The following is a 20,532-nucleotide window of genomic DNA, read 5'->3' on the forward strand; positions in this document are numbered from 1 at the left end:
GTCTTTTTCCTTAAAGTACAGACAAACATTCAGCCTTAAAAAACCCCACAGTGTTAGCTTTACTCCTCCAAGATTTTGTGTAACATTAGCAGTGACCGGAAAGAAAACTCAATTCTCTAATAAGAATCAGTTTCTGGGACAGTAATATTCTCTGCAAACTGGACACTGATGCTGCTTCTCAACCACCTTTTTTCTTTTTTCATGATAACACAAACATAAAAAAAAAAATTACATTACTATTAAGCCAAATTTCACATTCTTGGTTTATGCATAGCAGTGCAATCAGTTCCAATGGTAATGTCTGCAGTATAAATTAGATTTCCTTAGAAAGAAAATAAATTTTAAAAGTCCAAGTTAAAATAATGTTTAAAGCCTAAATCCAGTTAACTGGCAAAAAAATGTATACTACTAAGTCACCTTCCAGTAATTTCAAAATACACTCTTTGTCCCAATTTTTACAAATGAGAAAAGTAAACTACGGATAGCTGAGGCAACTTTTCAAAATTCATAGATTATGTTATATTAATCTATAAAGACCTCAGCACTAAAAATATAAAATTAAGTAAAAAACATGTAGATGTATAAAATATGTATAAAATAACCAAGATATTTCATGTCTGGAAAGCCAGGGAATATAAAGGTAAAGAAACTTGCACCACCATTAGATACACAGACCACTGTTAAACTGACAGATTAGCAAAACATTTCTTACTGCATGCCATGTAGATCCCGCAGTGAGCTCAGATTTTTCTAGCAGAACAACATCCTTCAAGCCAGCCTTAGCCAAGTGATAGGCTAGACTCACACCAACACAACCACCTCCAATGATCACGGTATCTGCTCTATCTTTCCCCAAGGAAGGAGATGAGGTTTCTTCCCTGGAGGAAAAAAAAAATTACAGATAATTACAAAAATTATTGCACTTTTGTTCATCTCTTTTGATTACTGCTCTAGTCATAACATAACTGGGTGACTGTTTGGGAGTCTAGACACACCTGACTTAAAAGCTAACCTGTTCACTCCTACCTTCTTTTGCAGTAAATGCTCTTCAAGGGTCATATACATAAGCAGTAATAACACAATAAGCAAAGCAAGTTGGCTTCCACTTGCAAGTTTAAATCTTTATTATTTGTCCAATATACCTCTATATGTAGATCTTACTTCTGAATAAGAAACTGTACCCCTGAAATGACAGTGCCAATCCTGCCTTTTCAAAAGTGTTATGGTACATGCAACACAAGGAGACAGTCTTTAAAGAATGTCTGCCTAATAAGGCTCTTCAATAAATTTCTATAGCAAATATCAGCAGACTACATTGGTGTATGTGTTCAGGAACAAGGAACAGTATCTGTTTTCATGTTCTGTCTATTTTGACATGTTCTACTTTGCTGAAGTAAAAATGTTATAGAAACAAGTTGTCATCAATGGCCAACACCTGCTATTACATGCTGCATTTTCACAACCGCTTCAAGCCACCATAAACCAAAACGACTGCCACAGGCAACACCGTTCTCTTCCATCTCATCTGATCCTCCTTTCTGTAGCCCCAGCCACGGGCAGCCAAGCAAGCCAGCCAGATTAGGAACTTTATGCTAGTTTTATAAAAGCCTTTTTATTTTGGTTGTGAGACAAGGTAGCAATACAGTAACGGTACTGTGAAGCCACAGTACCTCTCCCTTCAGGACAGTTAATCAATACTCAATTTTATCTCTTCCCTCCTTGTACATTTGCTGTTGCAACTTCTCTGGCAGAAGCCTTTCTAATGTGTAACTAGTCTTTCACCCATTCTACACTCAGAAACCACAACTGTTGCTTGCATGTGTTACGAATGGAGATCTTATAAAACAATACGACGTTTAAGATGCAGGTGCTGGATACGCATCAGGCTCACTCACTGTGTGGAAAAGAATGAGAAGTAAAATAACTGGGAGCATGGGATGCCACAGGTTTTCTGTATCAGGTGTACCACACACTGCTTCTTCTTTGAGATTACACATTAATTTTTGCAGTAAACTGTGTAACACCCCGGAGACAGACGCTGACAACCAGCTCCCCTACTGAGCCTGCGGAGCCCGGCGGAGCCCAGCAGAGCCCAGCAGAGACCAGGAGAGCCCAGCAGAGCCCAGGAGAGCCCAGCAGAGCCCGGCGGAGCCCAGCAACCTCCCGCCCCCCGGCCGCGCAGCACTCACCGCCGCTGGGCACCCGGGGGGCGCAGCCGGCGCAGGGCTCCGCGCAGCACCGCGCTCATCCCGGCCGCCTCAGGGATGCAGGGCGACGGCTCCGCGCCTCTCCCGCCGCCTTCCCGGGGTCAGGGGCCGGCTGAGGGGGCGTCTCCCGCAGTCCCGCCCCGTCCCCCGGCGATAAAAAGCGCGTCCGGAGCGCTTGGAGCATCCCGCGCTTCGTGACGAGCCGTCGGGGCGTCGCTGAGCGAGGAAGATGCTGCCGATCGGGAAGACCGCGAAGCAGGGAAAAAGGGTAACGATTCCCCTGCCTGCCTGCCTTCTTTTCCTCCTTCCCTGTTCCTCCCATGCCCCGCCGCTGTCCCCTCCGCACCGGGAGGGATCTGCGCCTCCGTAGGTGAGGTCATAGAATCATAGAAACATAGAATCACCAGGTTAGAAAAGACCCACCGGATCATTGAGTCCAACTGTCTTCGTGTGGCGAAGAGCTAAGGTGACTCTACCTGCCTGCCCAGACGTTAAAGGCATGAGGACATGGTTACGAGATAGATAGAATAGATTGAACTTAATGCTGTAACACCTTGTGTAACTTAGAGTTCTCTAACACACAGACTGGAGCCACCTAAGTTCACAGTAATTTTGCTTTGTGTTATTTAATATGCAAACTAAGCAGTGCTTGCAGCACGTTAAAACTGTAAATATTTTAAGCATAACCTATTGTTTCTGTCTCCAGAGCCCTGCTATCTCTGTTTAAAAGCCTCAAATTGCTCTTCCCTTGCTTTAAATGGCTGAATATCAACAGCGCTTGTAATATTGGTGCACATGCTCATGGCCTTTGCACTCTCATTTAGCTAAAGCAAAAAGCCAGTGTAAAGAGTCATCCAGGCATCCTGGCTGTTAAGGCGAATGTCTAAATCAAATTCTGACATGTAGCAGTACTGTTACCTTGCACTGCTGCTTGGGAAGGTCAGAAGAACCACCTATCCTGTCTTCCATTTAGAAGAACACAATGATCACTAGTAGAACATTTCTTACTCAGAACTGGGTTTACTCATTTTTATGTGTAGCATTTCAGTCTAGAGTAAGAGAACAGGATATGGAAAGAAGACTGAGCTCTGTCTGGGACTTGCAGATAAGTCAGTCATAAAGGAAGGGAGAAGGTATTTGCTTTGCCTCTTTTTTTTTTTTTTTTTTTTTGTATTGGCATATACTCACACTACACGACTTAAAACACCTAGCAGAAGGCAATCACTTGGGGGTCCTCCTAGAGAAGAGACCTCTTCTCTTGAGGTCCCACCCAAGATCTGAATAGTTGCTTTGAGACGCATTTCTTTCCTCTGAGTAAAGGGTAGGCAGACCAAGTAAGCTTTTCACTGATATGGTTTGGTTACATTCCTGAAGTGTGACTGAGGGATTATCTTCATACAGATATTTGCACTCTTTCCGTGGATAGATGTATAGATGACATGATTCAACTTCACTCATAGTAGCAAAAGTAAAGCAGTGAAAAGATGGACAAAACCAAAAAGTCTTGGGTAGCTTTTTACAGACAGTATTTCTTGTTATTTAATACCAGATCGGTGTACTACGGGATTACTTGACAATACAATTTTTGATCTGGATTGGGCATGAGCACCCAGCTGTAGATATCCATGATAGAACAGAATAATGTTGATGCAGAACTTATGCTAGCTGTATGCTGGTTGAACTAATGATACTTTACCCAGAATAGGTAAAGTAAAAATGATGTGAAGAGATTATATCAGACATGCAAAAAAGTTTTTAAAAGTTATTACCATTTTAAGCCAATCTGAACTGACAAAGTGTGTATTAAGTACTTTGTTCTTTATGGTTACGTCATCTTCATTAGATGCCCCAGTGCTGGGTTTAATATATCACAATATATTATGTATTAAGATGTCATGGTCATTTCAGTCATGGCTTATGTTGCTTCTGTCAAAAGTGAAGATTATTTTAAAATGCAGTTAGAAAAAGCTAGAACTGTGAAGGAAAACTGTTAAATCTTTGAAGTGACTTCTTAAAAGAAAAAAAGATCTGTTAGTCGTAGTGCATTGAAATATAGTATCTGTCTATGATATCAACATGTATCTGTTACTTAATGGTCAGTTAACAAGTAATGACTGAGGCTGCTTGTACTTAAAAGGTTTTTTTACTCTCCTGTTTTCTGCATAGTAAGCTTCTGAAGCAGGCTCCATCTACAAAAGATTCTTTGGCAGGCAAAGGGAGTGGGGATTCAAACAGTGATCGCTTGGGTGTCTTTCTCTGGCCCTGTCTGAGGAATTGCGTTACAAATGCAAATTAGTTAATTGCAAACACAATCTTTACAAAGCCTCCTGACAGTTACGCTTAGAAGAGAATTGCTCTAGTAGACCACCATGACTGGTAGACTTACGGAAAATTATTGAGTTTTAGAGACTGAGTATTGAAGATTGAGTCTTGCCCTGGTCCTGCTGAAATAAAGATAAAAGCTTACACACTGTATTAATTAGGTCAGTATTTTGGCAAGTCCACGATGTGTAATGGAATGTGATGCAGATTTGCACGCCAACATGCAGCCAAGCTCATGTATCTGAGCGGCAGGAACGTACAGAGGAGTCCTGCCACCTTGCTGCTGTGTCAGTGCCTGAGCTAAAAATGCTGGCCCTCTCAGTCAGGCTTTGTGGCCTCCAAGTAGCCTTACACTGCTACACTTGGCACCAGCATAGTGGTACGGTGCTTCTTCTTGCCGGAAAGACACGCTCTCATTAAACCTAAAAGGCAATGCTGAGGTACAAGTGTTTCACTGTCACATAGAATTGCTTTGCTTTCCTGGGTGTATGGTGTGAGATAATTTAATTAATGAAGGAGAAATTAATAATTGTGAAAAAAACCCCTAACCTTCCTCTCAGCTGAAAACCACACTCAACTTGATGGCCACAAGGCTTTTCTTTTTCCTATTCCTTCAAATTTCATCTACTGAACTTCTAGGGGGGAAAGAAATTTCAGTCTTACTTTTGATTAACTCTTTCCCTGTACCAGTACCTTTGTTAATGTAACGGGTCTGCTGTTGTCCCACTTTTAAAGTAAATAGAATTACGGTTGTAATCCAATTGCAGAAATTGATACTATTTGTGTAATAGTGAGGTACTTTTTTTAAAAATTTGGACAAGCCAATGAACCAATGAAAGGAATGAAGTGATAAATATACATCAGTTGCAACCAATATGTTATTCTCATGTTTTTCAGTCTTACAAAAAAATTAATTACCAGTTCCCTTTCCTTGCTTCTAGGAAGAAGGAAGGTTAATCATAGAGTACTGTAAGGTATGCAGTTTGGCATCTTAAAACATTTCAGGGCTGTGCAAAACAAGCAGGATTTTCTTCCATTTTGTGAGCCTTCACAAGCAAACCCAGGCCAGTAAAAAGCCTGTCAGAAAATGGAGGCCAGCATTTTGAAATGTGTCTTATTTGGCAGGAGAATTTTACATGCTCACTTTTCTATAATGCCTTATGCCATCTTGTATCATGAGCTACTTTTCCTAAGGCTCTGTCAAGATGGCAATTCATAGCTAAAGTACAACAAAAAGTAGAACTAAGTGATACCAGCATTTCATTTTAAGAAGTTTCTCTTATATTTTACAGGAAAATTTAAGATGGTGTTTTACTTTCATAGGAATCGAGTTAGACCATTAATTTCTAATTCTGAGGGCTGTATCTCTGGCATACAATAAAAATGATGAATGAGAACTGTTATGTAATATACATGCACATATTAAAGCTTTATGTTCCAAAATAGACCATCTACCATTCTTTAAAGAGAATTTCAAGAAGAAAGTTGATTACTTTTTATTATTATGGCAAAGATGTTTCTGGTAGCCCATAAATATTTACTCTGCTTTGCAAAAACAGGAAATGGCAAGGAAGACAAAGGAAGCCCCTGAAACTGAAGAACTGTAATTGTTAACCTTTCCCCCTGCTTTCTTCAGGGTATTCTAGAGCGCTTAGATGCTGGAGAAATTGTGATTGGAGATGGGGGATTTGTTATTGCTCTTGAAAAGAGGGGATATGTAAAAGCTGGACCTTGGACTCCTGAAGCGACGGTAGAACACCCAGAAGCAGGTCAGTTTTGCTCAAAATAGTAATCCTGTAGTGAATGTAAACATGGTTGGATAAACAATAAGTGTATACAAACTTGTAGTAAGCTTTTAAATAGAAGTGATCCTTGACACTGTAGAATTACACTGCCTGAAGATCCATAGACCAAATGCTCATCTTGCCCTTTTTTCTTACTCTTAACACTGACCAAAATCAGTTGGCTGAATAAGAATATGGGTAGTGTAAACATATAGTGATACTTCTCTGAATGCTCTCCCAATCTTTAATAATTTGCAGCCCAGGGACTTTTTGGCCTAGATATGGTACCTTTGTATTTAATAACATTCAGTGATTTGTCTGTCATGGATTTGTTCAGTCTGTCCTTGAGCTGATATAAAGCTTATCATTTAAAACATCTTGTGAAAAGAACTCCACAGTTGTCCATTTTGTTGAGTTCTAGCCATTCTGGAATTTTATATTGTTGTAAATTAATATTGTTTGTTTATTAGTTTTTTGAGGAAAACAGCAGTTTTTAATAAACAGTGGAATGGAAGAGGAGTTTTTAATGTATCTGACTCTACTGTGAAATGGGGAATGATAAACCTCATAAGAACCTAAGAACTGCAATAAACATTTAATGGACTAATTCTTTTAAAGCACAGGGAGACAAAATGAGCAATCATTCTATGCCTTCCAGCATAAAGACTGTAGTGTTTAGCTTGAATAGTGCAAAAGCAGATGCTAATCTATTTATGTATGCTTCATTACAAGAAAGAATTTGCCCTAGTAATATGATATGCAGTTAATTCCACAAGTCAATTCTGAATATCCTGAGGAAACAAGATTTCTTGTTCTAAGTGTTTGCACTTCCAAGTTAGTCCTTCCTCTATACAAGAGGAAGAAAGAAGAGGAGGGGAAGAAGAGAGCTCTTAGCAGTCTCTATTAAATTGCTTTGTACACCTTAGTTATTTATTCATCCTACTTATTTATTTCAGCCTTCAAGTGTCACTTTGTGTAGCATGCCTAACTTAGGGTCACAGACAATCTTAGATAATGGAAACATCCAGCAAGGCTTAAGGGGTGAAGACCTCATTTGCTGACTCTCATCTAACCAAGAAACGTCCTATTAACACTCCCTGTTTCTTTCTGCCTCTGTCTTCGTTGGCCCCTACACATTCTATCTTAAAAATCATAGCACTTATCCCATGCTCTTTATTTCCCATTCAGGGGAAGCTCTTGGCCCTCTCCACATGTCCCTTCAGGAAGTGCAAGTCTCAGTCAATGGGGAATGCAAGATACTGCCTTACATGGAGACAGTTGTGGATGGCTTAAATTGGCACACACATTTGCTCTTAATAAGTGATGAGCAGTCGCAGATCCAGCCTTCTAAGAATTGCTACAGAGTTGCTAGAACATATTGCTTATATCTGTCACATAGTAATACAATTTTTATAACCCCCTTACAGGCTATTTATAAATACAGGCTTTGCTGGAAATGCGTTCATTTCTTTTAGTGCAGTGTGCTGCCTTCTATCCATTACTCTTTTTGCTCCTGCGTGCTTGCGGGTCATGTTTCTCTGAAAGCAGGTGTAGAGAACAGAAGGAGCAACTGTCTGAGCCAGCTGGTATAAAAACCATGCAACTACTAGACCTTCTTGCCTTTATAAGGAAGGAGGAAAAAGGAGGGAGGTTCTGAGAATGTAGTGAGGAATGTAATAAGAAAAAAAAAAAAAAGAAACTGTGAGTTCAAGCCCAGTGTCATCATTATAAGAGAGAAATTTTGCCAGACTGACAACGGTAGAAATGGGATTAAAGGACATCTACTGAGCCAGGTCAGATATTGCTCTGTGATGAGCAATATGCATAGGCATTTTTTTGCCTCCATCTTCTGTTAGCTTAAAATTGTGTCTTTTGTGAAATGTCCAACTCATGGTGGATTGAAGTGAAAACTCAGTGTTACACACCTGAGTCCTAAATTGCATCAAATTGTTAAAAATTGTTTAGCCTCATATGTGGCTGTTATCACCATTTCTCAAATAGTGGAGGAAAACACAGCTTCAGCAGCATCCTGGAAGTCAACACAAGAAGTAAATTAGAGTGGTATGGGGTTTTGATAGCGCAGACTCTTGTGGGCTTGCTAACAGTAACGGTAAACCATACTAATGAAAACAATTTGCCTGGAGTTGAATGAGATCCAGGCTGACACTTATGACACTACTCTTTCCTCAAAGTGTAGACACATTCAAGAGTCTCCTATTGACATAGCTGGTAGTTTGGGGTATAGCGTTCTTGTTCATATATGATAGGTTATATTTAATTTGCCTACCTATGTGACCATCCTTGTTTACACGAATCACAAGCATTCTTCTTGGAGTGCAAGAACCATGTTTAAAGATCATTAAACATTGGTTTAAACAACTCTGGTTTATTATGGAAGTGCCATGAAGCATTTGTGGAAAGTATTTATAGCTCTTTTTTCCTTTTCCCATTTCTTGACTAGTTTTCATCAATGATTTCTCATGGGATACAATAGAAAAACAAACTACTTGACACTAGAAACATACACAGACAGGCCTTTCGGTTAAGATCAATAGCCTGTTTTAATGCTGTGGGGAAAAAAAAATACTACCTACACAAGGAAGGTTTTGACTCTGCATAAGGGTTGTAAGACTGAAATCTGACCCTAGTAGTTCAGGCAGATTCTAGGAACTTTTTGAGCTGTGGCTTTTCTATAATCTCTATTCCTGGATAGGTCTTTGTGACTGCTGGGAAAGGAAGCACTGTGTTAAATCAGACTGTGGTTACCCAAGGTTGTAATTAGAAATCAAATACTGTATTAGTTGAGAAAGGCAAGAGGCACTGCACTACACTGCTTCCTCACTGAAAACAGGCATGCCTGCATGTATGCAGATTGACTCTAGCAACTCAAACCACCGTTTCAGCTTCTCTGGCATAGGAGTCTGCATTTGTTGCACCTGAAGGGAGTGATTTAATTCGCGACACATTCACACATTCACACATTTCCCTAATGACACAGATTGTCTGTAGACAATGAGGTATGATAAACTAGAACTTCAGGAAAACATTTTCAAGCCCCAGAAACTGCTGTGTTCTTGTGTCAGTGCACAGTATCTAGGAAGTAAGTTACTCCTGTACTTGCTATACATTGTTGAGCACTTTAACTCTGTTTCACATGATCAGTAGCGTTCTAGAATTTATGATAATTATTATTCTGTGGGTATGTATATGAAATAAATTGACAGCTCATGTTCTTTTCCTGCTGTGATTGCAGTGTACTGCTTACAGCGAAAGAAGCAGAACTACCATTACAGGGCCTGTCAAAGTCTTAATGCAGGAAATCTGTCCATTTAAAGCAGCGCCAGCCTTTCCTTCAAAGAAAGTGTTGGTTCTGTGGTAAAATCATCATGTGCTGGCTTCTGAGAAGAATTAAGTCTGTGTTGTGAGTCACTTCACAACAAATAATCTTTTAATTCAGGGTATATTTAGCAAAATAGAGCTTTGGTTTTGGCTGACTAGAGCTTTGTAGGAGAAGAAAACTAGAAAATAAAAAATAGAGGAGGGAGGAGGTAATGGAATGCCATATTATTACATGTAAATATAATTTTGTCCCTTAATTTTTTTGCCATAGATTTTTTTCTCTTTTCTTATTCATAGTCTAGAAGCTGAGAAAATATGGCTTTTTCATTTGATGATCTTTTTGTTTGCTACTCCTTGTTTTGTTCTTTCATCAGAGATCTGTTTTCCCTTCCTAAACCACTATGCGGTTCTAAAACATGAAATTCAGATACCTGAAGGACTTCAGAAAGTTAAAGATAGGCAAGGTGGCACGCAAAACTGAATCTACTGATAAACTAAATGAAGATCTTCAGTCATTCTTAGCAGAGACTAAGGAGAACATTTTATGCCTAATGTTCTGAGGGTGAAAAGAAAGCAATTCTACGCTGACTAGTGTACTGCTTCTACTCTTACCTAACAGCTCTTATAGTAAACACAGTATCACTTATTTTGCAGTAACATTATTACTATAACCATTTAATTTTGGGACAACAGCAGTAATATCTCTATAAAACATCTCCTCTTTGTCTGTTTTAATTCTTTGCAGTTCGCCAGCTTCACCGGGAATTTCTCCGAGCTGGATCCAATGTTCTTCAGACATTCACTTTTTATGCTAGCGAGGACAAACTAGAGAACCGGGGAAATTATGTAGCTGAGAAAATAAGTGTGAGTAAAACTCTGTTTTGGTGGAGATATGAAATATATAGATTTATTTCAAAAGGCATAGTAGAGAGATTATTGAGTACTTTCACAATTTCTTGTAACAGTTCTGCCTGTATTTGGGGACCAATAAATAAGATGATGCAATTTCAGAGTTTGGAATAGTAAGAAAGACAAGGTTAAAGCACAAAAGCCCCCAACAAAATGGGGCATTGAGAAGAGAGGAAAGAGGATGCCCACATCATGTTTTTCCCATCTGAGGAGATAGTTTACTTGAGGTTTGTTACAAAAAATAAGTGCTTTAACATCCAAAGAAACAAATCAACTGCAAAAACAGTGAAGAGTCATAGAGAATGAGTGGCTAAAGAGAAAGGAATGTTTTTTTAGATGTCTTCAATGACAACTGAAAAATCCAAGGTGTACACTGTGGTCAATATTCCCCTTCTAATGTATGAAGGTAATCTGTTACAGCAACCAAAATACCATCTTGGTGTTTTCTTACCTGCTACACAAAGGAGCTGTAGGATGCTGGGTATATTCACTAGATGCAGGCCCCAGTTCCTCTGAGACTCCTGGCATAGGCATTCCTAGATAGTTCCTTTGAAACCAGGAGGTTTGGCATTCAGTATTTTCTCTGATTCTTTCCCTTTTGGTCCAGGGGGCAGGGAGGAAAGAATATGTTTGTATATGTGAAGATATGCCAAGTCAGAAATTAGAGCAATCTGGACACCAGGGAAACACTTGGGGCTTAATTAAGAGATCATACCAAAATGTCATATGACCAAATTTATCTCAAATGGTGCACCTTTACATTCGACAAAAGCAACATTTAAATGTCTGGGATGGTAGTCCCAGAAACAGTCCTTCTGGAACAGGCCACGCTGCAACTCTTGCTGCACTGCAAAATTATAAGAATGGGTGGGAGAGGATTTGGTGTTCAGAATGCATTGCAGGAAAGCTTTCAAGGTGATGTGCTGTCAGTTCCTGAAAAAGATTCGTTCAGGCTTTAATTGGTTTATGGCTCCACCTCCTGGATTTCCCAAACACGTACCTGAGCAGAAGTGCAAATGGAAGACAATCTGTCTGTAACAGCCTTTTTTAAGACTATCAGCTAGGTCTTTTGAGGCAGCCATGGAAAACTTCAGCTGAGAGAAACCTGTGTACATTCTAAGTAGCCCATGGACTGCAGAGAAACCTGCTCTAGTCAGTATTTGTTATCTATACAAAATAATGACTCTTTTCCCAAAATCTTTTTTTTTCCCAGCTTAACCTCATTTTCACAAGCTCTTCTAGTTGTCTAGTCATTCTAGTTAAGATACAGACCAAATAGGTCTTTCAGTGTAGGTGTTTTAACAAAACATATATAGAGAGGTACTTCCCTTTACTGTTCTCAAATCAGTAACTCGAACATCAGATAAATAATGCTATCTTTTTAAAAATGCCTTAAATAACTCTATATGAATATTATATCTGAAATCTTAAAAACTATCATAGTACTAAAATACATTTTAAGAAATGAAAAATCAATTGAAATCACTGCGTGTTTTGTTTTTCACCTTCAAAACATCAGAATAAAAGCATACGCTTAAATGTAACTGACTGATTTTATAAGAGACAAAGAAAATTCCACTTCACACCAAATATTTGCTTTTTATAGACTGCTTCTGTAAGATATGTTAAAGGTAATATGTTTTTTGTAATATTTGATAATATGATAACTTAGACATGTCAAGAAATTTGTTTCCTAGTGTCTGTTATTTTTTGAAAGTTGCTCATTTTCCTAGTCAATATTATGTAAAAATAAATGGAAATTATAAAACAATATGAAGAAGCCATTATGACTTTTGATTCTTTTGTTCATTTTGTGCTCTGAAATTACATGCATATCTCTGACCAGAAAAAATTGACAATCTAAATTTACACAGTGCCAGAAACTGAATGAAGCTGCTTGTGACATTGCAAGAGAAGTGGCTAATGAAGGTGATGCTTTAGTGGCTGGAGGAGTCAGTCAAACACCATCATACTTAAGCTGCAAGGATAAAGCAGAGGTTAAAGCAGCCTTTCGAAAGCAACTAGAAGTCTTTATGAAGAAGAATGTGGACTTCCTAATTGCAGAGGTAAATCTGTAAAAAAAGTGCATGTCTTTAAGATGTCTAGTCTTTAGGTAGTCCAAGCATGTAGTTCTTCATCCTTTAAAATTTTCCATTATGCTTTTGTTCCAGTATATCAGGTATTTTTCTAAATGCACAGTGGCATCTGTAGGCTTCCTAGAACAGGACCTTGAAATCTGTACTGGTACAAGAGGCTAGATTAATGTGATCTTGACTAGTTCCTCTTTCTTCCTATACACAGCAAGCAGTCAACCTAAGGTGACTTTTCTAGATCAGAAGTGTTCTTTGCGGATAGCTTTCTCATTAACTTCCTGTATAGGTATTCTTATTCTGAACAAAGAGTATATATATACGTATGTATATATGTATGCTTTATAATTTAGTTGTAATTACTGACTTAAAATAATTTTATAAATATGTGGCCAGTGATCTCTGTTTAGTTCTGTCAGTAGAAATTGGATAAGAATGAAGAAATTGTATTGCTGGTGCATTTGGGGTCTGGATTAATGTGTTTATGTTTCATCACCAAGAAAAAAAAGTAGTCCAGTTTTCCTTTCTTTCAGTATTTCGAACATGTTGAAGAGGCTGTCTGGGCAGTGGAAGTTCTGAAGGAGTCTGGAAAGCCAGTTGCAGCTACAATGTGCATTGGTCCAGAAGGAGACATGCACGGTGTGTCGCCTGGACAATGTGCTGTCCAGCTGGTAAAGGCTGGTAAGAATCTGTTTTAATATGCCCTTTAAAAACATGGAACAAAGTAAAGTCCTTAAGTATTGAGATAAATGGGTGTGTATCTCAAGTAGGTAGTTTCCCAATTATGTCTGATAAAAGTTTTGACCCTGTAGAAAATTCTTTATGTGTACTTTACCATAGCAGTCATGTAAATAGCATATGAAAGTGCAGCTATGAAATCCTTGTTAACCAGGATGGTATTAGGAGCAATAGCCATAGCAGCTATTACTGAATAAAGCAAAATCATAAACCTACTCAAATTTCAACACAGAGCCAACCACAAATTCTAGGTTCACAATTATGAAACAAGCAGAATCCAAAGCCATCTTTGATTATCAATTCATGTTTTTAGAAGAGTATGAAGCACTGTTCAAATCCACGATAAAAGAATAGGAAGATGAAGGGAAAAAAAATTGCCTACCAAAGACTATGTTTTCTGCAGGACAATGGGAAGAGGCACGATGAATGATGGTACAGGGTCTTATTACATCTCTTCTGAATTACTCTTCTTCTTAGGAGCTAGAGTTGAAATCCAAAGGCAGAACCTATGTTAGGAACCTGCCAGTATTTGCATATGTAGCTGTACACAATCAGTCTTCATGGATTAAGCACTGATAAGAAAAGCAGCTGCATGAGGGTGTGAGATATGTTTCATTATCAGGAAGGTAAAAAGCAGTGCAAATGAGGTGTAGATGTAATGATCAGCCTCAGGAGGTTTGAGGCTGGCTCTAACCCAACTTTGTTTGAAACTTATGTTTTCATAATAAAAATGGAATAAAAATGGACAGCTTTGCTCCTGGAGTGGTACTGCTAAGAACTTTCAACTCCCAGTTCCTCAGGAAGTGTGACTTCAAGTTATCTTCCTTCTCCTAGGTGCTTCTATTGTTGGAGTCAACTGCCATTTTGATCCAGATATTTCGCTGGAAACTGTGAAACTGATGAAAGAGGGTTTGCAGGCTGCTAAACTGAAAGCCCATCTGATGTCCCAGCCACTTGCTTTCCATACACCTGATTGTGGAAAGCAGGGTTTTATCGATCTTCCAGAATTTCCCTTTGGTAAGACACGGGTATCTTTTATTATTTTCTCTTCCTCCATGCTCCCTTCCCTCCCCGCCTCCAGCTTTTACTGCAGCTGAAGCTGCAAGGTGAATTCTATACAACAGGATCAGTCCCGATTAATCTGTCTGATATTTCCCATAGAGGGACTGCCATGTAATATTGAATTAAAGATCATCCACATAGTGAGAGTATTTCAGTAGTATCACAATGTGTGATAGTACTGAAAGTGAATTTATGATGAAAACAGTGTTAAGTGCCACAACTTAAACTCAGTTAAAAGGATGTATTTCTTCCTTGTGTTATAGAACCTTGTTAAGGACAGCTGTAAACACCTGAAAGAAATTTATGAGAGCAAATACACTAAAACCCACACAGATTTAAGTCCATTTGCATTGGAGCTCCCCAGCATTCTGTATTATGACATCTATCCCACAAGTCCTATAATGTTTACCTGCATAGGGATCTCATGTACGAAGTACATATAGAGCTAGATATAGGTACATGATTATTGTACTCCTAATGGCTCAGTTTTGCAAGCATAACTGTCTAATATAAGTAAGATTAGAGAGAAACCAGAAGAGGGAATATGTTCTTTGATCTTGCTAAAAAATGGATTAGCAAGTTGGAGATAGATTCATCACACGTATGTTCATGAGAAATTCTACAAAGACTGAAAGATTCAGCAACTTTGTGTATTAAGGTGTGTGTATTTAGGGTTTATTTTTACTTGGGATGTAGATCACACTCCCTTTGAGATAAGAAGACAAAATCAACCCCAACATCTTAAAGCTTATTAGAAAAAGGCTTTCATTTTCAGGTATCGTGCACTGTACTTTTCAAGATCAGACTCTAAGGTATTAAAACATTTGAAACTTCAATTTGTAGAAAAAAAATTTGAAAGATAAATGTGATTTTCAGGAAGGTTGGTTTTTTTTAAATCTTTACATAACCAAAGAGAAGAGAATAAAGCATGAGCCTGAGGCATTCACTAAATGATAATAACATGTCTGAATTCTGAAAATACTCTGAGATGATTAAAAGCGGTAGGAACTCATTTGTCCTATTCATTGCTTCTGATAACTCCTCTTATTGCAAGGAAAAAATATAGAACAGATGCAGTAAGTAATCAAGCAAATTGAAGGATTTGTTCTTTGGTTTGGAGGAGCAACTAATTACTTGACAGCAGATAAGCAGTTTGGTAAATCATTGTTAAACCCAGTTAACTGTATTTTGTGGAAGGCAATGTGCACAAAGCAGTATTTAGATATTTGAAGTGTACGTAACCTCTGTACAGACTGACAAGATCTCAGTTTCTAGAAAAGCATTGGCTATGTTTTATCAGCAAACTCCAGCATCTAAATGCCAGCAGTATTTATTTATCTGTAGAACTTTTTCAGGTTTTCTGTGTTTTCCTTTCTGTGTTACTGCAATTGCTCTCAAATGCCATAAGTTAAGCAAGGACGATATTTTAGAAAAAAATGTCCTGTTCAGTCAAAGCATACCCAATTATCTCAAAAGTAGATATATAGAGAGTGGGTAAGTCCAGGAGCAGGTTACAAACTTCTCATCAAAAACTGATGAAAATTTCATTCTCTTTTTACTATAAATGTTATCATATACAGTTAAGCTATAGATATCTATTTCTGAATAAAGCTAAGAAAAGAAATGCTTTGACAAGCATGGAAAATAGAATGTTAATCAGTTTTGGGAAGGGGAAAATCCCAGAAAACTTGATCTATGGGGCAACTTCTTTTCATACAACACTGCTTGTTTCAATCATCATGTTTCACCATGTGTGCCTGATTTTTATGGTGGGCTTTATCCCTTTTTCTTCAGAGAAGTCAGATTGTTGTTGTCCTTGCACTCCTGAAACACAGGGATTGGTTCATTGAATCATAGAATGGCTTGGGTTGAAAGGAACAAAGACAGGGACACCTTCCACTAGGTCAGATTGTTCAAAGCCTGATCTAAGCTGGCCTTAAGCAGCTCCAGGGATGGGTTATCCGCAACTTCTCAGGGCAACCTATGCTGGTGCCTCATCATCCTCACAGTAAAGAATTTCTTCCTAATATCTAATCTAAATCTCCCCTCTTTCAGCATAAAACTATTACCCCTTGTCCTATCTCTACAATCCCTGGTAAAGAGCCCCCACCCCATCTTTCCTGCAGACTGCCCTGAAATGATAGAAGTCTCTCCAGATCCTTCTCTAGATTAAAATAAAAACAACTCAGCTTTTCCTTGTATGTGAGGTGCTCCAGTGCTCTCATAATCCATACTGTTCCTTTGGACTTTAATTGCTTATGCAGATATAAATCGAGTGCAAGGTGCATAAGTTTTTTAATGATATATGAGAGACAAAGAATTAATTAATTTGTCCTTTTGGTGCTTTCTTTCTTCTGCAGGACTGCACACAAGCTTACTTCTATTTAAACAGCTTTTTAAGATAGCTTCATCTGGTTTTCCTTTTGATATTAAACAATCTACTTTTCCCTTGTCCAGTCTTCCCCTCTGAGACCAATAATTTTCTGTTTGAGAACACTTTATTTTTTTTCCTTTTGCCTTTATTTTCTGAATCTACCTCTTAAATACTCAGTGGACTTAGAGTAGATGCTTTGTATCACTTTACTACATTCTAGGCATTTTGTTGAAAGGGTGCAGGGAGAAGAATCCTACTTCTCTGCTGTGTTGGAGTCTTACTACCTTGCCACAGCTTCATCACCCAGTGGACTGTTCAGTGCACAGACATAACGCTGCACTCACCTGATAACCATCTCCTGCTGATATGCATAAAGAAGTGGGAGGATTCTTGATCCTTTATTCCTGTATTTTTATTCCTTAAAGTTTCTTCGTCAGACCTTGTTTTTTTCTTTTGATTTCTGCCAGTCCTTCCCTTTGAGACGTGCTTTTCCTTCTTCTTTTCACTTCTTGTTCCTTTTCTTCCACACGTCCTTCCTTTTAGCTCTGTTATCCCTTCTCTGTGCTCATCACAACCTGCAACAGGGAGAAGGGTTCAAAATAAAGGTTGCATCCTAGCTTATATACACACAGAACTTTCCACAAGGAATGAGATGGTTTGAGGCAGCAAGCTGCTTATGGCTGGGATTCTAACTAAGTAAGGGATGGGCTAAGAAATAGCCATAGATCCCAGCTCTCAGTGAAATGACTGGCTGCTACCAACTGATAATGTAAATAAGTATCGCAAGCATTCCTGAGGAATACAGAGCAAGCTTATTCCTTTTTCTGGTAGACTGATACCTTCTCCTTCCACAGATTAGAGTACTGTCGTAAGATTTCCCAGATAGTGATTGCTTATTACGAACTCTTTGGAAATGCAGGGATAACACTGGAAGTACTCCAATACTCCAGCTAAGGACTCTGGCAGAATGGCAAGCATGACTTAGGGCTTGATCAGTCTCAGAATATATGAGGTACTGTTTTGCAAGGCCAGAAAAGCTCACAACAAGCAGAGATCAACAAAGCATAGCAAAATCTAAAAGGTAAACCTCTGAAAGTTACCATCATTAATTCTAGCATGACAGCTCAAACATGTACATCTATAACTAGTTCTGCAAACAGCATGCAAATATCTTAGCAACACAATTTCTTACCTAAAATGTGCTGAAATGGAGCATGGTGGAAACTTGACATATGAATGTCTTTGCAGCTCTGGAGCCAAGAATTGCAACCAGATGGGATATTCAAAAATACGCAAGGAAGGCCTATGACTTAGGAGTTCGTTACATTGGAGGTTGCTGTGGATTTGAGCCATATCATATCCGAGCAATAGCTGAGGAGCTGGCTCCTGAAAGAGGATTTTTCCCAGAAGCTTCTGATAAACATGGTAGCTGGGGCAATAGCCTGAGCATGCATACCAAACCATGGGTCAGAGCAAGGTACGTCTATCTGAACTAGAAAACACACCAACACATTCCTTACAAAATCTTACATTAGTCCAAGCAGTAGACGGGCTTAATTGATACGGTCATCTAAATATCACTGTAAACATTCTATGTGTTAATAAGTTTGAAGAATTAAATCTGATATGGGAGCAGGGAGAGGGGTGAAGGGGGCAGTAGGAGAGTTCCAGAAATTCTCATCACTCTTTAAAGTGAAGATTTGGCCTGAATTACTGCAAAAATAGTTCATGAAGGTTAAGATCAAAAACTAAGAGACTGCTGTAAACCAGCTCCTGATGGTGATTGTCTTACAGTATTGCTTTGAATGATGAAAGGCGTATAGCATTTCATGGCATGCTTTCATTCATATTTCTGTATCTAAGTACTCTGTGGAAGTTAGATGACCCTTTGCCACGTTTCATTTAGTATTGTGAGGTGCGGGGAAGATACCTAAACTTCCTATTCTTTCTTCAGGGCAAGGAAGGAGTATTGGGAGAAACTGAAGCCTGCTTCAGGCAGGCCATATTGTCCTTCAATGTCAAAGCCAGATGGTTGGGGAGTGACCAAAGGAGCCAAGGAGCTGATGCAACAGAAAGAACCAACTAGCGAACAACAGCTGAAGGAGCTCTTCCAGAAACAGAAGATCTAATCCACAGCAGCTGTGTAAATATTGGAATGATTTATCTTAAGACCATCTCATGCTTCACAAGAAAATCTGTGAAGATGAGTACCCTGTTGATTTATAGGTTAGCACCTAATGAAAGAGACAAAATGCAGAAAGAATGTGATTACAGATTAAATGTGTCAAACTTTGATAGTAAAATCTTTCTCTAGACAATTAGTTTAGGTAATATATAGAAGAAGGATTGGATTCTCATAATAATTGTGCTTCTGTTAGCTAGATGCCATTAATGAGGTAGACAAAGAAATACATGGAAGGTAATAAATGGCTCAACTCACCTGTGGAATGAGAAAAAGCTATAAATACAGTATCAATGGAGCTGCACTCCTGAGTCTGTTTTCAGTTTGGGATTATCCAGGATATTCCTCAGAGCTCGAGACTTGTTGAGGTCTACTTCAGGGTAGCTGAAGTAGCCAAGCTGCCAATTCTTCAGATGCACAGTTATCTCTAATTGCTTTCTTTCCTTCAAGAGAATAAGAGTAAACTGGAAAATACATCTTAAATTTAGAATCAAAAGGTAAGGAGAAGGAGATCTTGCAGAAATTTTTTATATGCAGGAGAAAAATTGAGAGAACTTTTCAGAAAGAGAAATTACAAGGTAAATAACTCACTGTTCTAGACACAAGGTGCCATGTATACAAAATTTACTCCTCTGAAGACTGAAAGGCTTAAGACATTATCCTGGAATTGAAAAAAAGTCAAATAAATTAAAAGTAAGATGATGGAAGAGTACTGTATTATCTTCACACCTTAAATCATAAGAGCTCAAACAGAATTGCGTACCTGCTGTAAACAACTGATCTTCAAAATATTCAGATGATTTCTGGACACCTCATTGAAAATACTTGGTTATCTCAAAATAGCACTTAAAACCAGAAGCTTCCTAAAATGTAACTCCTGCTTATGAGAGCAGTGGAACATTCCATGATTTGTTTTAAGCTGACTGATTCGCCCCAGAATCTTTGCTATAAGAAGGTATGAAAAAACCTTTTAGGAAATATATCACTCCACCTGAGTTAAGATAACCCATGCACTGAACTTGTTGAGAATGGTTATATTAAGAAGGGTATCACTACTCTTGGAAACCAAAAAGTACACATTTCTGTAATTTATTTTTGTGAAATACTACGCAATTTATTTCTTTTTAGAATCTTGTTCCCACGCATTCTACATTGAAGCTGCTACCTTTATGAAAATACCAGAGTTAATGTTGAAAGCTTTTGTTGGACTACTTTTTATGTATATGTTTATTTCATTGTTTCTACTCATGCTGATATTCTGCAGTTCAGGAAACATTTAAATACACAACACTCTAATAGGAAACTTGAGGTTTCCTTTTCAGACTGTTACTGGCACACAGATTTTTAAAGAAAGCCATGAGCCTTCACCAACCTTATAATGAAATGAAATAGTTACTAGCTGGAAATTTTGCCTGAAAGCCAAAAGTAGTCAAATCAAGAAAGTGGATTATTTGTGTAGATAATTTGGAAAGCATCCATGCAAGTATACATCCTTTCCTTCCTAAACCCTTCTGCACATCCTCCA

General features: G+C 38.4%; 2 protein-coding genes across 2 annotated transcripts in view; one reads left to right on the plus strand and one right to left on the minus strand.

Moving 5' to 3' along the window:
* DMGDH (dimethylglycine dehydrogenase) overlaps positions 1–2,248 on the minus strand; it is a 42,471-nt gene extending 40,223 nt beyond the window's left edge. The window contains exons 1-2 of the mRNA XM_069881169.1: positions 2,190–2,248; positions 713–878 (exon numbers count right to left, since the gene is read on the minus strand). Of these exons, the coding sequence (XP_069737270.1) occupies positions 713–878; positions 2,190–2,248 (225 nt within the window). The remainder of the gene's footprint in view (positions 1–712; positions 879–2,189) is intronic.
* A 139-nt stretch (positions 2,249–2,387) lies between these two features.
* LOC138733412 (betaine--homocysteine S-methyltransferase 1) lies at positions 2,388–19,904 on the plus strand. Its single transcript, XM_069880580.1, has 8 exons — positions 2,388–2,475; positions 6,166–6,298; positions 10,398–10,516; positions 12,436–12,627; positions 13,185–13,332; positions 14,224–14,406; positions 18,074–18,302; positions 18,780–19,904. Exons 1-8 carry the CDS (start codon positions 2,437–2,439, stop codon positions 18,952–18,954), a joined length of 1,218 nt encoding a protein of 405 aa, XP_069736681.1. The 5' UTR covers positions 2,388–2,436; the 3' UTR covers positions 18,955–19,904.
* The last annotated feature ends 628 nt before the right edge of the window (positions 19,905–20,532 follow it).

The sequence above is a fragment of the Phaenicophaeus curvirostris genome, chromosome Z (assembly GCF_032191515.1).
Source record: "Phaenicophaeus curvirostris isolate KB17595 chromosome Z, BPBGC_Pcur_1.0, whole genome shotgun sequence".
NCBI lineage: Eukaryota > Metazoa > Chordata > Aves > Cuculiformes > Cuculidae > Phaenicophaeus > Phaenicophaeus curvirostris.